Source organism: Pinus tabuliformis, chromosome X, assembly GCF_031772625.1.
Source record: "Pinus tabuliformis cultivar Carrire ecotype Pingquan chromosome X, CPIR1, whole genome shotgun sequence".
In the NCBI taxonomy this organism is placed as follows: Eukaryota; Viridiplantae; Streptophyta; class Pinopsida; order Pinales; family Pinaceae; genus Pinus; species Pinus tabuliformis.
The window spans coordinates 96,552,245-96,567,679 of record NC_142308.1 but is presented as its reverse complement, the minus strand read 5'-3'; the positions used below and the strand labels follow the sequence as shown (position 1 = coordinate 96,567,679).

Below are 15,435 nucleotides of genomic sequence, written 5' to 3'. Positions count from 1 at the left end.
CGTTCTGAAGGTAGTTTTGAGTCTGTCATCAGGATGGACCAAAATTTGGTTATATCTTGAAAAACCATCTAAAAAGGACATTAACTCAGAACCTGCTACTGAATGGAGTATATGTTCCATAGTAGGTAATGGGAAATTATCTTTTTGGCTTGCCTTATTCAGATTTTTGAAATCTATACAAATCCTGATGTCGCCATTTTTCTTCCTAACAGGCACCATATTGGAAACCCAGTTTGAGTGCCAAACGGGAAAAATAATCTTAGCTTTCAAGAGTTTATTGAGTTCTTATTTTATTTGACTCTCTAAGTTCGGATGTATTTTCCTCAACTTTTGTTGAACTGGTTTTTGTTCAGAAAGCATTGGAATGGTATGCTGGATGATTGATGCATCGTATGTTTTTAAATCATCATATTTCCAAGCGAAGACATGTTTATTTTTCCTTAATAATCTAATGAATGCTATCCTTTCTTCCACAGAAAGTCCTAATCCCAAATTAATGTTTTGAGGGTTCTGCTCAGTACCAAGGTTTATCAATTCAAATCTTAAGGTGGAACTTTGGAGCTTTGCATTGGTCACCTGTTTAAACTTGTCTTTAATATCGTAAAGATCCTCAAGTTTAACCACAGGTTTTGGTATTGAGTTTTCCTCGTGCTTTTCTTTCATCTGAAGATCATGCTCGCTTTCCTCAATGATCTGATCATCGTAGGACTTGTCGGAAGTCAAAAAATGTAAGATGTCTTCATTGTGATTGAACACTCGCCAATTGGTGACATTGTCAGGAATCGATGGTCTAAAAAGTAACTCTACTGAAAATCTATCTGGGCTATAATCTTTGGAAGGTAGGAGTTTGGAAGCAACATTGGCTAGCAAGTCAGCTGCTGAATTCTGAGACCTAGGGATGGGAGAAATATTGAATGCTAAAAATTGAGAGGTGAGTTCTTGTACCAGCGACTGATAATGTTTGAGATGGCTAGAAAGACAATGAATTGTATTTCTCACCTGTTTAATAACAATTTCTGAATCACCAAACACTTTCAAATATTGAACCTTGAGGCCAATCGCTTTGTATAGTCCTTGAACTAAGGCTTCGTACTCAGCTGTATTATTCGTGCATTCAAATTCCAACCTATAGGACAACATCGTTTTTTCTCCCTGGGGGCTAACCAAAATGCAACCTGCTCCTGAGCCTTCACTAGACTTAGACCCATCAAAATATAGTGACCAAAATAAAGAATTATCAACAATTTTATTTACAGTTTCCTCAGTATCATTAAAACATCTTGATCTATGTGTTTGTGAATAATTTTCGATCATAGATGTGAAATTGTTTACTGAGAAAGGAGATCGTTGGGCGGTGAAGTTGCCAAAGAATGATTCAGATGAATAATTCCCCAAGATATTGTTATTAAATGCTATTGGTTGATTCTCCTGTTCAAATTCTGTAACAATATGGGTCATATGTTTCTCCCGATTGATTTTTATTTGATTTGGCTTTCCCTTGTAGGGTAGCCACATATGGGACCAATCGCTTGAAATATACCCATGGAGCTTCTCCGACCAATCCCTACTGAATATTAAACCATAAAACTCAGGTATATCAGTGATTAAGATATCAATTCTTTGAACTACTCGTGGATCAACCGATAACCTGATGGTTATAGAGTTAATTTCCCCTAAAACCTGGACTTTGGTTCTATCTAACTGCACAATGTGGATTGCGGAATTTTGGGGCTCAATGTTCAGTTTGGAACAAACTGAAGCTGGCATTATATTAGAGGATGCCCCTGAGTCAATCAAACAATTGTGTAGATTTCGATTATAAATCTCGTAGGTTAAGAGGAAAGGAGGAGTATGGGAATTTGATCTGTCTCCAATCAAAATCGTATCAGTAGCTTCAACCCTACCAGAAGGTGGTTGACCTGAATCATTTGCAGGTTTAGCACTAGGAAGAGGCGAAGAAGGAACGACATTCAATTCCTTTAGAAGCAATTTCTGCCGATGTTTTAGTTTGCTAAGTTCAAACATGGTAATGTTTGCCTTAGTCTTCTTCATATCATCAACAATATTGTAATCCATTGAATCCGATACTACCAACGTTTTAGATGTTGAAGGTATATTTGAGGATGAAGGTTGGTTTTGAGGTACTGTTGCAGCTGGCTTCTTTGTGGATACCTTTTCCGTTGTAGTAGTAGCACCTGCACTTCTTTTCTTTGAACTTGCCTAGACAGGTTCAGGGTCACCTTTACTCCTAGTAGTCACAGGAAAAGCTTCTTCTTCATTTTCTGTATCGGAGTTAGGTAATATGAAGTCCCACATTCCATGGCGTTCAACAACTTCCTCTTCTTCATCAGTTGGTGAAATTATTTCATCTTCTTCTTCTTCTTCAGGATCTGAATCTGCATTAGATATAACATTTGGTGGTTTTGATTTGGTTTTCTTGAAATTTCTAAAGGGCCTTTTTGTTGAGGTTTCCACTACTTGTTTTTTGATTTCAACCATTTCATTTGACAAAGTCTTGAGGACCTTTTGTAGACCCTCCATATCATATGGATCTTTAGGGGTTTTCTTCTTTGAATCATCTTTAAAAGAAACTTTTTTGGATTTTCTATCTTCAAGAGCAACTTTCTTTTCTACAGCATTAATACGTTTCTCCACAGCAAGTGCTTCTTTCATGTTTTCAGCTAAAGTTGGTTTTCCGACCCTGTCTACGAACATAGCTATATTGGCAGGTAGGACAGTTATATACCATTCGCTTCTGATTTGCTCACTTGGTTTGGAGGCCGTTGTGATCTTATTCAAGAGTTTATTGAATCGCGAATTGAATTCTTTAATCGGTTCCGTATGCTCTATCCTAAGATTGGAGAGATCATTAATTAATGTGGCTAAAGATCTATCATCACCATACTTAGTAAGAAACTGTTCTTGGCAAATGTTCCAACTGGTAATGGATCTAGAGGGCAGGGAAAAATACCAAGATCCCGCTGATCCTTCAAAGTATAAGGGAAAAGCCTAACGACAACATCTTCCGCTGTTATTCCTTTCAAATTAACTGATAACATGAAGTTATTAATATGTTCTTCAGCTTGTATTCCATCATCTGGGTTAAACTTGGGTAGCCACTTTTCAGGAGCATCAGGCAATGAATGTAATGGTGCAGGGATATTGACCGCACCGGGTCTATTCCGTGGATTTTCCATTGAAACACCAGTAGTGGATGAGATTGCTGATGAAATTTCAGATGTTTGGGAAGGAATTGATATTGAGGATTGAGCCGATTGGGATGTTGAAGTTCCTAATCCCTAATGAACAATAATATGTAATGAGGGAGTGGATGGTTGACTTCACACTGGGGAAGACGAGATGGAGGATGTGGATGAAAATACTTCACTGTCAGATCCTTCAGTGTTCTTCTTTGCCCGTTTCCTTTTAGGTAAGGGTAGTTCAGTAGGTTCGATACCGAGCTTTCCGCTCTAAAGTCTAGTGAGAGGATGAGGTAGATTGAATTGCGAAGTCTCACTACTTTGAGATACCTCAAATTTTTGTGGTGATATCGAGAAGCCTTGAAGTTTATGGATGAGTAACTGAACTTCAGGGGACTCAGGACTTAATCGTTCTGGAGTATTGTGGATTTGAGCAGTGGTAGTTGATTCCTCTTCTTCTTGCTTGGATGCTGGAGAACCAGCATGCAATTGGGAAGTACGAGGTGCTGTGGAGGGAGATTTACTCTCAGAATGGACTGTAGATTTGGGCTTGCTTGCCATTCATAGTTCATGCCCTCCTTCTAGTGCCAAAAATGTTGATGCCCCGAAAATCATTGCATCAACATCGGGGGATAACCACCCGGTCCGGACCTTAATACATCTCCTTTTCCGTTTGGGATGGTGGCTCCGACTGGATATAATGGGACCAGTTTCCCAGTAATGAATAAAAAGGGATGGATGAGTGATTGGTTTTCTAATAAGTGATAATGAATGGATGACTTAATCTAAAAAAGGGAAAATAAAAATGACTACTCTATCCCGGGAAGCTTCTATTTTTAAGTGCAACGTTTGATGATCTCTGTTCATCAATAGGCATATAGATGACTCTATTCAATAAACATAGACATTCATTCATATAATAATTGCTTTGTTCAAATAGTTGAACAAAGTAATTAATAAAACATTGTTACACTTATCTTTTTATATTACTGATACATGTATGATTAGAGGAAAAGCATGCTGTAAACATCCAAAAGTGGAAAGTATAAAGAATGTTGTTAAAACACATGCATATATTCAATAATAGCAAGAATGATCAAATAACAATTCACATAAAAAGAATGGATTCAAACATAGATAGTAGTACCATATGAGCTGCAAATCGTTCCCAACATCAATCGCAATTCGAATTCCTTCTTCTGACTCAGAAATACTTTTAAATAAAGGCAGTAGTGCACATCCACATAAAAGCTTCGTTATCAAAATTGGAATAATTGGCCCAGTCTTTATAAAAAATATACCTGAAGTACAGTAGTGCAACTTCAGGTTTAAGTCATATACAAAAACTTACGACCCTTTCCAATGCATTGAAAGGGTCTATAAATACTTGATTAAACTAACTAACTACAAAATTAAAATGCTACTTAATTGGTACAACTTGATCTTGAATATCTTCCCCATAGCAATCTGGCAGTCGGCAGCATGATTCATCACTCTGGCTGTTTTCCTTTCGACCTGAGTTGGCATATCGCTAGCATTGGTTCCACTTCTTGAGGGCGGCTGAGACGAGAATTGAGTTGAGCAGCATAGGTGGCATCTTGTATATCGGGAATGATACACCCGATTGCATCTATTAGGCACTTGAGGGCGGCTCTCTGGCTGTATGGTTTTACTAGGAACAACCAATAGGTGTCCCAAGTTAAACTGTTAATACCTGCGATCAATCTCCCATTCTTTTCCAGCTCTTGATAACATGATTGCTCCAATGTTTTAGTCGATAGTAATTTACCTGGTGTATACTGAGAGATCATATTAGATAAATAGGGAGTATCATTAATTAATTCAACCAAATTACTTGTGGTTAATTTGCATCTAGAAACTGCTCTTTCTGCCTTCATTAACTGGGACTGCCATTCCATAAATAGGATTTCTTTATGGGATTCTAAGATTTTTGGCAAATTTGCTGGCTGTCCCTCATCAGTGTCCTACCAATCAAGAAAATTTGTCAAGGTCTCATCGGCCTGCTCTAAGTCTTGTCTAGCATCGACTGATTTATCGATTATTGATGCTGTTATGTCACACAGGGGTTCCACTTGAGCAATTTTCTGACATAATAATCTTATTTGTGTTACCAATGCCTTATTAATATGTAGTGCTTCTGCTCTGAACTCAGCAGACTGCGGAAGTTTCTTGAACTTCTCAATTTGACCTGATAATTGAGCAATTTGCTCATCTTTTGTCTTTACCATCTGTTCATTCATTGCTTTCAATTTTGCTAATGCCTCCGACAGTTCTTTCTGCTTTTGAATTGCACTCGAATCGATCCTTTGTTTCTCTTCATGCAACTGCTTATTCAATTGATTATTTATCTGTTGCTGCGTGGACAATTGCTGTTCTAATTGTTCTGCTTTCTGCTGTGCCTCCGATAGCTGTGCTTGTAGCGAAGCGATTTCCTGGTCTTTTTCTTTTAACAAATTACTCACTTCTGATGCCTTGTCCATGGTGGCCGCCGAATAGGCTCCAGCATATTGGGACAATTTTGTTAGGTCATCAGAAGGATCAAACTCCTCCTTCCAAACCACGTTGGCTGTCACTGTTTGTTTAGGGAACAGGGAAGGTTGATCAATCCTTCTCCTTTTTTGTTGTCGCTTTACTACGGCCCTATGATTTGGGCTGTAAAAGACATCCAATGGAGGTATATCCTCCACTTGCAAAATGATTTGATCCGAGGGATCTTTGGGAATTATTTCTATGTCTGTAGTAGGGGGTAGACCGTTGGTTCCTTCACTCGGAACCTCTTTTGATGTTGTATCCTGTGTATCAGCCGCTTTGGATGTATCAACTTCTTTTGAGCTTTCTAGATTGCTTATGATTGAATCGAATTGGTGCCATTCCTGGAGCAATTTTGGGTCAATCTGGGCATTGACATTCACGTCCGTGCTGCTCTGCTCCTGCTGCCTTTTCTGTTCCTCTTCACATATCCTCTCTTGTTCTTTCCTCTGGAGTTCCTCCTGCTCTCTTCTTTGGACTTCTTCAAAAATTTCTGATGTAGCAGGAGGTTTGTTGGTAAGTCGCTGTTCAGGCTCGCTTGACTGTGTCATCGGGGCCGTGGCTAACAAATATAGAGGCAGAGTTTGCAACCTCTGCTCTCTAAGTCTGTTAAATTCGACTAAACCGTCGTCGTGATATCTCATTTTAGCTAGCGTTTGAACCTGAAATAATGACTCGGCCGAGGAGAATAGGTCATCAAACTCATCTTCTTTATGTTCAAATTTAGTGAGTTTTTCCTGTTCTAGTGCATTATAGACGACTTTGTTTGGATCAAATCGTCTGTTAGGAAGAGTGGCAAGATTCAAGGTTTTTATCTTTTCTGCTTCTTTCTCTGCATGTTTGTAGTCATGCAGAGCGTAAACGCCACACCTTAGAGGAAAAGGAGGCCAAACTTGCTTCTTTTTATTCCTCAGAGTCTGTGTAACTCCTTCGGATGTAAGCTGATATGCTATCTCTCGAGCCAATAGTTTGTCGGGTATATACAAGGGGAGGACATGAGGCCTGGCATGACTGCCGAAAACTCTTTTATATGTAAATTTTTCTTCTTCGAACCAGTTTCCTAAGGCTGTCAAGTCAATCTGTGCTTGTGAGAAAATCTTAGGAGCAGGTTTGTCAAAAATTGCATAGTAGATGGGTAACATAAATCCATTGCAAACTTGATATAGGTGGTGTTTATAGTGGGCTTTGCACAACTTCTGGTGATAGATATGAATGGGCATGGGGTCCTGTGGAGTCCATCTCCACCCCAACACAGGAAATTCGGAGTTAAAACAGAGAGTATCTAAGATGTAGTCACTAAAGTAAAATGGAGGAATGAACCTTTCGGTAACGCGGGATTTGTTTCTGAACTCAAGAATAGTTGTTGCTAACTTATCATATAATATATTCCCCCAATCCATTATTTCGCTATTGCATGCTGCTTCCATTAAAGGTACCATTTCTATGGTGAAATTTGAGGAATCATGCAACCCCCAAATCCTACACATCATTACTCCGGCATAACAATAAGGAGAACACAAGGAATCGATAGAGTACTTACCCGAGGACTCATGCTTGTGTTTCGCTGGGTTTTGTCTCCAATCCCGTATAGGTGCTGATTCAATTTCATTTTCATCTCTGAACTTCTCCAGAAACGCTTTGTTATACTTCTTCTCTGGTGCGGGAAAATGGTACATTTGTCTCAAATCATCGGGTTGAAACGAGCCGAACACTCTCCCGTCGATAGTGCAAAATTTTCTATTTGTAATTGGGATTTCCTCAATTGCCCATCTTACCACATCTGTGTATGGAAGAATTTTCTCTTGAGCCGCTATCCAGTGTAGGTAAGAATCGACCAAATCCTTTAAAGTTGCATCAGACTTCCAGGTCGGGTCTGCTGTAGCTTGTACTGATGTTACCTGAGGCTCTTCGGCCTCAACCAGATTATAGATGCTCTGCCAAGTAGTTTTACCGAGACCAAGACATGTGGTGTCGGAGATTAATCCCTTTTTACTTGGTCCCGGATTGGCAATGTGTTGTCTTGTTACTGCGGAAGCTGAAGCTGTTCCAGATTTCTTAGACTTCTTCCCCATTTGGCCTAAATTTGCTGCTTCGAAGGAGCTCTGCACAGGAGATAAAATGAACGTAATGCGGAGAATAGGTGTCGCAAACCAAATATGAAAGAGTTATATCAATCAATGAATAATGGAAGACTAACATAAGGTAGCCGCAGATACAATCTCTGAAGAGATTTTGGCATCACTGCTTCATAAAATGGCCGTTTAACCCTGTCAATCATTTAAATGCTTATCATATCGTTTATTGGCTGAATAATTCATTTAAGCGTGGCTTTGATGTTTTGGCGGTTGGGCGTAAGTGAATCACTATCGGGAAGAGAAAGGCTTTTAATAATAATTAAACATAATATATCCCAGCCTTATCAATCCTTTTTGAAAGTTGCGCCTAGCTTTATCGCAATCAGCGATCGGAGGAATGCTTAAGTTGTTATATTGGTGTCCTTTCGAAATCCCCGATCGCCGATAGCGATATCGCCAATTCGCATCGGGAGTTTTTAGAAGAGGGCTTTTAATTGCATGCATGTTACATTCCCCGATCGCCGATAGCGATATCGCATCGGAGCAAAGAGAGGGGCCTTTTGTTATGATCGCTTGCCTTCCCGATATCCGATAGTTATTCGCGCTTGTCGCATCGGGGAAAACCAATGGGTCTTTTGTTATGCATCCTTTGTTATTGCGATATGCGATCTTGCAATCGCTTTATCGCAATAATAAAGGATTATTCAATTTTTTATTATAAGACCGATTATATGCTTTCTCAAAAGGTTTATAATGTTTTATTTCTTTTCGGACCTTTTGAGGAATGATAAGTTGATACCAATTTAATCTAAAAGGGACCCATTTCATATTATAGTTTTGAAAGTAAAAATTTTATGAAATGGGGGGTTGTTGTACAGCACAACAGGAAGCTAATCCACGAGCCCACACACCCGGTTAGTGTCACTCTGCGTTCAAAGTATGGACCCAACAAATCTCTCAGCAATCTGTATAACGCTAACACAGCAAATTGCACGCAGGTGTGGAAATTATGCTACAAAAGCAGCAATTTCTTCAAAAAACTGGTCTACAAAATACCTGGCAACGACAAGCGTACTCATTTGTGGTTCGACAACATCATGGGGAAAGAACCTCTGGCCGAAAACGTGGACATAACAGATCTCAGAGACTGGCTGGAGCGAGCAGGAGTTAACAACTTATATGACCTTTCGAATTGGGATCAGTGTGGAGATTGGGCAGGTTGGGATTTTCATGGAGTCCCTGCCCGGTTATCTCTTCAACAAACCTTGCTCGTAGATCTGCTGGAGGACGCTGCCCCTGTCAATAGATCCATGAAAGATAGCTGGGGTTGGGGCCAGACCGGTGTATACACCACAACAGCTGGATATAGAGTTTTGCAGGCCTCAAGAAACAGCAGTCAAACACCGGCTTTCTGGAAAAACGTTTGGGAATCACTAGCCTTACCAAAAGTGAACTTCTTCTTCTGGACCCTGGTACATAATAAACTTCTAACAGGTGATAATCTGGAGAAAAGGAACATAGTAGGGCCTTAAAGATGCGTGTTATGCAGCAACAATTTCGAAACAACCCAACACCTATTCTTGGATTGCATTTTTGCTAAAGAGGTCTGGGGATTCATTTTACAGGACTTTCAAATTTCAATCCCTTCCTAGAATTCGGTTTCGGATCTCTTTGCCTCATGGAGTCTCTTCTATCCCCAACGAATCCCTCCCAAATCATTTTGGCGCAAAATCTGGATAACGCTTCCCAAATATGTATGTTGGCAACTTTGGTTGGCACGCAATTAGCTGATTTTCAAAGAGATGCGGCACTCCCCGTTGCAAGTAGTTGCAAAAGCTAAATCCTTCCTCCTGGAAGCGGCCCAACAACATTATTTTAAAGAAGATCCTTTGTTACTGCCTAAAGAAAAGAGGTGGCTATGCTCTCTAGTGCCTTATCTACTTAAGTATCTCCTCTCCCCACAAATTGTCAATCCAGATTGGCGCATAAGAGATGATGATGACACTTTTCAATCTTGGTGGCGGTCTCAAAATTTATGCACAATTTTCTTTGATGGGGCGTCTAAAGGGAACCCCGGTGCCACTGGTGCTGGGGGGTCATCTACTCTCCGGACGGGTCTTCAAAAGATTGTTTCTGCTAGGGATTAGGCCAGAAATCCAACAATCAAGCAGAGATCCTTCGGCTTCAGACCTTCAAGTTTTCGGAGATTCAGAGATAATAATAAAAAAATTAAACTTGGAGACATAGTTCAGCAATGTCAACCTCAACAAAATTTTGGACAGATTGAAGCGAGTTCTTCTAGACTTTGACTCGTGCAAGTTTTATCATATTCTTAGAAAGTCAAATAGTGAAGCTGATCGGATGGCGAACAAAGGCAGCTCACTCATGAAAGGACTGCTAATTGTAAACAATGAAAGTTTTGTTCAAATGCCCTGAAAATGTAGTAGATAAAAAACAACAACAGTTAGAATTCTACATTGTAATAGGGGTCACTTTGGCAAAGATCCATAATCTCTTCAGATAAATAAATTCCATACCTGTTACAGTTAAAAAAAATAAATAATGGAAATATATTAATTTTAAAAGTATCAAGTTTAAACTTGCATGTTTAACAAAACACTTTCAAGTTTAAAATTTGAAAACACTAATAATATTGGACAAATACCCTCAAAGTATCCTTTGTGAAAATAAATTTGTAATATATATATTTTTTTTAAAGTAATCATTTAAATAAATTTAGAGTGCAAAAGTAATTCATCTAAAAGATTAAAAAAAACAATATATAAATAATTTTAATTAAATTTTTTAAAATCCAAAACATTATACATATAGTTAAATAATAACAGGTCAAATTGAACATAATTTTCAAAACATCTTAATAACCATCATTAATATTGATATATCAAATTCATCCTTTTTAAAAGATACATCTTCAATTTTAGGGGCTCGTTTTTCTTCTTGAACATCATTTTACTATCCATTGGGTTCTATATTTGTGAATTGTCCAAAGCAATCATTTTCTAAGGAATCTTTTTAATGGTAGTTAAGTCTTCTTTGATATTTGTGCCAAATTCAATGTATTAAAATATTTTTTCTTCGAACCAAATTTTTACATTTCATATCCAGAGATTTAATAACACTAACTCAGATTTAATAACACTAACTCTTTGCTTGATAAAATTATATTGATAATATTATATTGCAGTGCATTTGAAAGGGATATGCAATTTTTGTTGTTATTGTTGTTGTAAAATGTTAAGTTTTATATAAGTTACATGTTAATCCAAGAATTCTTTATTAAACCATTGCTATTGAGTGATTACAGTTCTATTGTTATATTCATGTAGGTGAGAACCGCTCATGGCCCCATTTTACTATAATTGTATTCTTTTCTCATATATATATATATATATATATATATATAGTAAGGAGACCTATTCTTAGGATCATAAATATTGTCTTGTTCATTGTATTATTTATAAAAGGAGGTTTCCCTCTTGAATTCGACTATAATTATTGGTTTCTTATCATTTTTAAGGCACAAGGATCATAACAATTGGTATCAGAGCTCTTGATCCTAGGATTTTGATGCTTCAAACAGGTCATCATGGAAATTTGATTACAAGTTTTTTCAATGCAATTTCAGATGGTGAAACTTGGAGAAGATTGAGAAAGCGTCCTGAGAAACTTTGGTTCAAGTTTCAGATCTTGGTTTGCTATATTTTTGGAGATATGTTCCAAGGCAGTTAGGGTTTTTGAAGGCTCAATTCATAATTTTCGCTATAACTTTTTTCTACGAGGATTCAAACTATGAAACTCAGAGCACGTTCAAAGACATCTTGGTGAACATCTGGTCCAAGTTATAGATGTTATTTCGCTATATTTTCACAGATATGCTCCAAGGAAGTTAGAGTTTTTGTATGCTCCTAAATTCAATCTCAAACAAGTCAATTTGACATTTTTGCTATAACTTCTTCTTTTTATTTATTTTTTATTTTTATGTAAGGATTCATAAATTGAAACTTGGAATATAATAAGGAGACATTTTTGGGAATATGTGGTTCCATTTTCAGAACTTGGTTTGTTATGTTTTGGGATTTATACCCTTGGGAGTTAGGGTTTGTGAACAATCAAGAAATAAGTTTTAAACATGCCAACTTGGTTTTTTTTATATATTATTGTGTAGAAATTTTTAGATTATGAAATATTGAAGTATTTTAGGAGACATATAGAAGTATCTTAGGCATATGTTTTAGAATTATATTTCAAGAATTGGACTCGTGACACACTATACAATTTTGATCATGTGAAGAGGCCAAAAAAAAATATCAACAAGTTTCAGGAAAGTTACTATAACTTTCACTTGGTACATTAGATTCACACTTGTGGAATTGCATAAACTACATATCAGAGTATTGCAAAAGAAATTTTCAGATCTATAAGGCCTCAATTCTCATAGGTATCTCAACAAATATTCAACCATTATGGTGTTCTACAAATTAAGGTATGTAACTTACCAGTGACCTAACTATTCATTAGAATATCCCCTTTTTTTTGTTGTAATAAAGGAGTAGGGCTATTATTATTTTCCAACATGCCTCCATAGAAATCTACTACACCAATTAAATCTGTTGAAGGTGCATCCTTGACACATGAAGAAAGTGAAGACTTAGAATTTAGGTTATCTCAATTAGGAAAGAAAGTTAATAAAATGGATGGTAGTATGTTGAAAAAGGCAGATTTCTCAAAGAAAATAAGGAAGGAATAAAAAAAAGATGAACGAAAATAAGGAAGAAAGACAAAAATCCATGAGTGACATGAAAAATCTTCTCTTCGAGAGATTTCTTAAAAGGGATGTAGAGATTCAAGGAAACCGTGAACATAAGGAGAAGCATGTTGCTAATAATCAATCTCATTTTGGAAGTACACTATCACAATTGGAGAAAACAATTTTGAATCGTAAAACCATAATCATGAATTTTCAATCCTAGATCCACAACATTAGAGCTTCAAGTTAGCACCAAGGAATTATTACATTCCAAAGCTTGATATGAGAATATTTGATACTGATCCTGTAACATGGATATTTTAGATGGAGAAGTACTTTGATCTACACCAAGTGGCATCCTTACAAAAGGTAAATATTGGATCCATGTTTTTAGAACAAGACCAACATGTATGGTGTCAATGACTTTGTGAAAGAAAAGACGAGTTTATTTTATCTTGGTCCATCTTTACATAGGAATTCACAACACATTATGGGGATATTAAGAGCAACACATTCTTTAGTAAATTGGTAAATCTTCGATAAATAGGTCTAATTACAGAGCACATTCAACAATTCTGAAATTGAGTCTCAGAGTAAAGAATATTTCAGAGGATAACTTGTTAGAATTATTTATGGAAACTTTAAAGGAAAGCATCCAACATGAGGTATGTCTCTTTGAATCTAAATCTCTAAAGAATGCTTTTAGTTTGGCAAGGAAAGTTGAAAGTAAAAATATATTACCACAAAATTATTCACTAATGACTATAAAGAAAACCCAACTCCTTTTCCTAAACCAACAAGGTTGACTCCTCAACAAATGGATGAAAGCAGAGAAAAGGGATTTGTTTCAACTACGACAACAAGTATAATAAAGAGCATAAATGCAATGAGAAAAAATTATTCTACATAGACTGAGAAGATGAAGAAAATCAAGAAGTGGAAACTTCACAAGATCTATAGCTAGAAGAAACTACTCCAACTAGCTCTTACATGCATTGGTTGGCATAAGTACTCCATAAACCCTTAATATAGAAGGATATATTTAAGATAAAAGGGTGACAATATTGATTGATTCAGGTAATACCCATAATTTCAACAAATACAAAATGACAAAACCTTTTAATTGCTTTGTATATCCAACACCAGAATTTCAAGTGATGATTGCAGATGGATATACCATAAAATTTTCAGGGAAATGCAATAAGATTAAGCTTAATATGAGAGACTATTTATTTATTTTTTTCCCTTGGAAAAAAGTCGTAATTTCTATTAATATATAAGAAATTACATTTTGTAGATGCTAGTGCATATGCATATCGAGGCAGAGTTGCCTATCAAGTTCAAAAAAAGACAAAAAAGTTCAGTTGTGTCTCCACGCAGGGAGTCTTGATGACAGTTACACTATTCCTGTACCTGCTCTCTTGCAAAGGGAAAATTTTAATCAAAATTTGAATTCCGTCTCTTCTCAAAGAGGGAATCTAAGTGTCAAAATCGGTACTATATGTCCAGAGTAGTTCATGTAGTGCAAAGGATATAAATAACATAATATATACAAGTTAAAACAAAAATTGTAGGGCTTATAGCCCATTTTCCCTGAGTTCCACAAATGGTCTGTGATAGTGCTGGTGAAAAGTCCCATCAATCTCTTCTTGTATCAGCCAGTCATCGCTCTGTCTAAGCGCTGCCTCTTTGGAAAGGTAGTCTGCCCCCGAATTTCGCTCCCTGTAAATGTGGCGACAGGCAAAAGAGTCAAAAGAAGATATCAATCTGTGAGCCTCTTCTAATATATGCCTCAATGAAAATGCATTGCAGTGAGATGCATTATTTAACCAGTTGCAAATGATTTTGGAATCACCAAACAACTGTAGATGTCTGCAATGCTTTTCTAATGCAAAATGTATGAGATGTTTTGCAGTGCAAAGTTCAGCATAATTGTTAGTTCCCCTACCTAATCTCATTTGAATCTTGAAACAATGAGCTTCATTTAGATAGAGTATGGCACCACCACCACATCCCGCCTCCTGTGCAGAACCATCAAAATATGCCCACGGTTTTGTTTTGTCTATGATTTCTGGCTTAATAATACGGGGAGGGGTATTGGAGTCCTCCTTGGGAAGAAGATCATAATCTGCAATAGTATTGATCATGATAGCAGGCCAATGGGGTATCTTGTGGTTAAATATAGATTGATTTCTTGCAATCCATAATGACCAGCAAATAAGGAGAGGCATGTTCCTGGATTTGCCATTTTGATTTTCACACCAGGTGCTCTAGGCGTCCTTAATGTTGTGGCCATGCTAGTTTTTTAAGCTTGGATAGTGAGCAATAATGGAGTTCCAATGCTCCTTGGAGATGGGGCAGTTAAGGAAGAGATGTTCAGTACTCTCTTCATCATTACGGCACAATTGACACCAGAAAGGGCCATGGAAATATCTTTTCATCAAATTTAGACCCGTTGGTATCTTGTCGAACAAAATGTTCCACATAAGTAAGCGGGTTCGTGGGGCAGCTTTGAGCTTCCAGAGTAATTTCCAAGTCGGGTTGATGTCCTGGGGTTTGTAAGGTTCCATCAATCTAATATAACCCTCCTTAGGAGAGTATGATCCGTGTTTGGAAAAAGCCCATATAATCTCATCTGGGCCTTCAGTAAGCCGAATGTGAGCCTGGGTGAGAGCTTCCGTGTAGTCATGCCAATCTTGCTGCCATTGTATAGGAATGTCCAAGTCGAGAGCCGTTTTCCAGGCCTGCTGTAGAAAGGAAGAATTGTTGCTATCACCGATGTGCCTGATGTGTGTGATATCCCTGCTGTGTAAGTGCCCTAACAATTCTGCAGGTAGCCTGT

General features: G+C 37.4%; 1 protein-coding gene across 1 annotated transcript; it reads right to left on the bottom strand.

The window, feature by feature from the left end:
- Positions 1–14,170: 14,170 nt before the first annotated feature.
- Positions 14,171–14,740, bottom strand: LOC149138577 (uncharacterized). The gene has a single exon (XM_089450399.1). The coding sequence runs from the start codon at positions 14,738–14,740 to the stop codon at positions 14,171–14,173; it is 570 nt and encodes a 189-aa protein (XP_089306525.1).
- Positions 14,741–15,435: the final 695 nt, after the last annotated feature.

Coding starts and splice junctions, on each gene's coding strand:
- LOC149138577 (XM_089450399.1), bottom strand. CDS start 14,740: ATGATCAATACTATTGCAGATTATGATCTTCTTCCCAAGGAGGACTCC.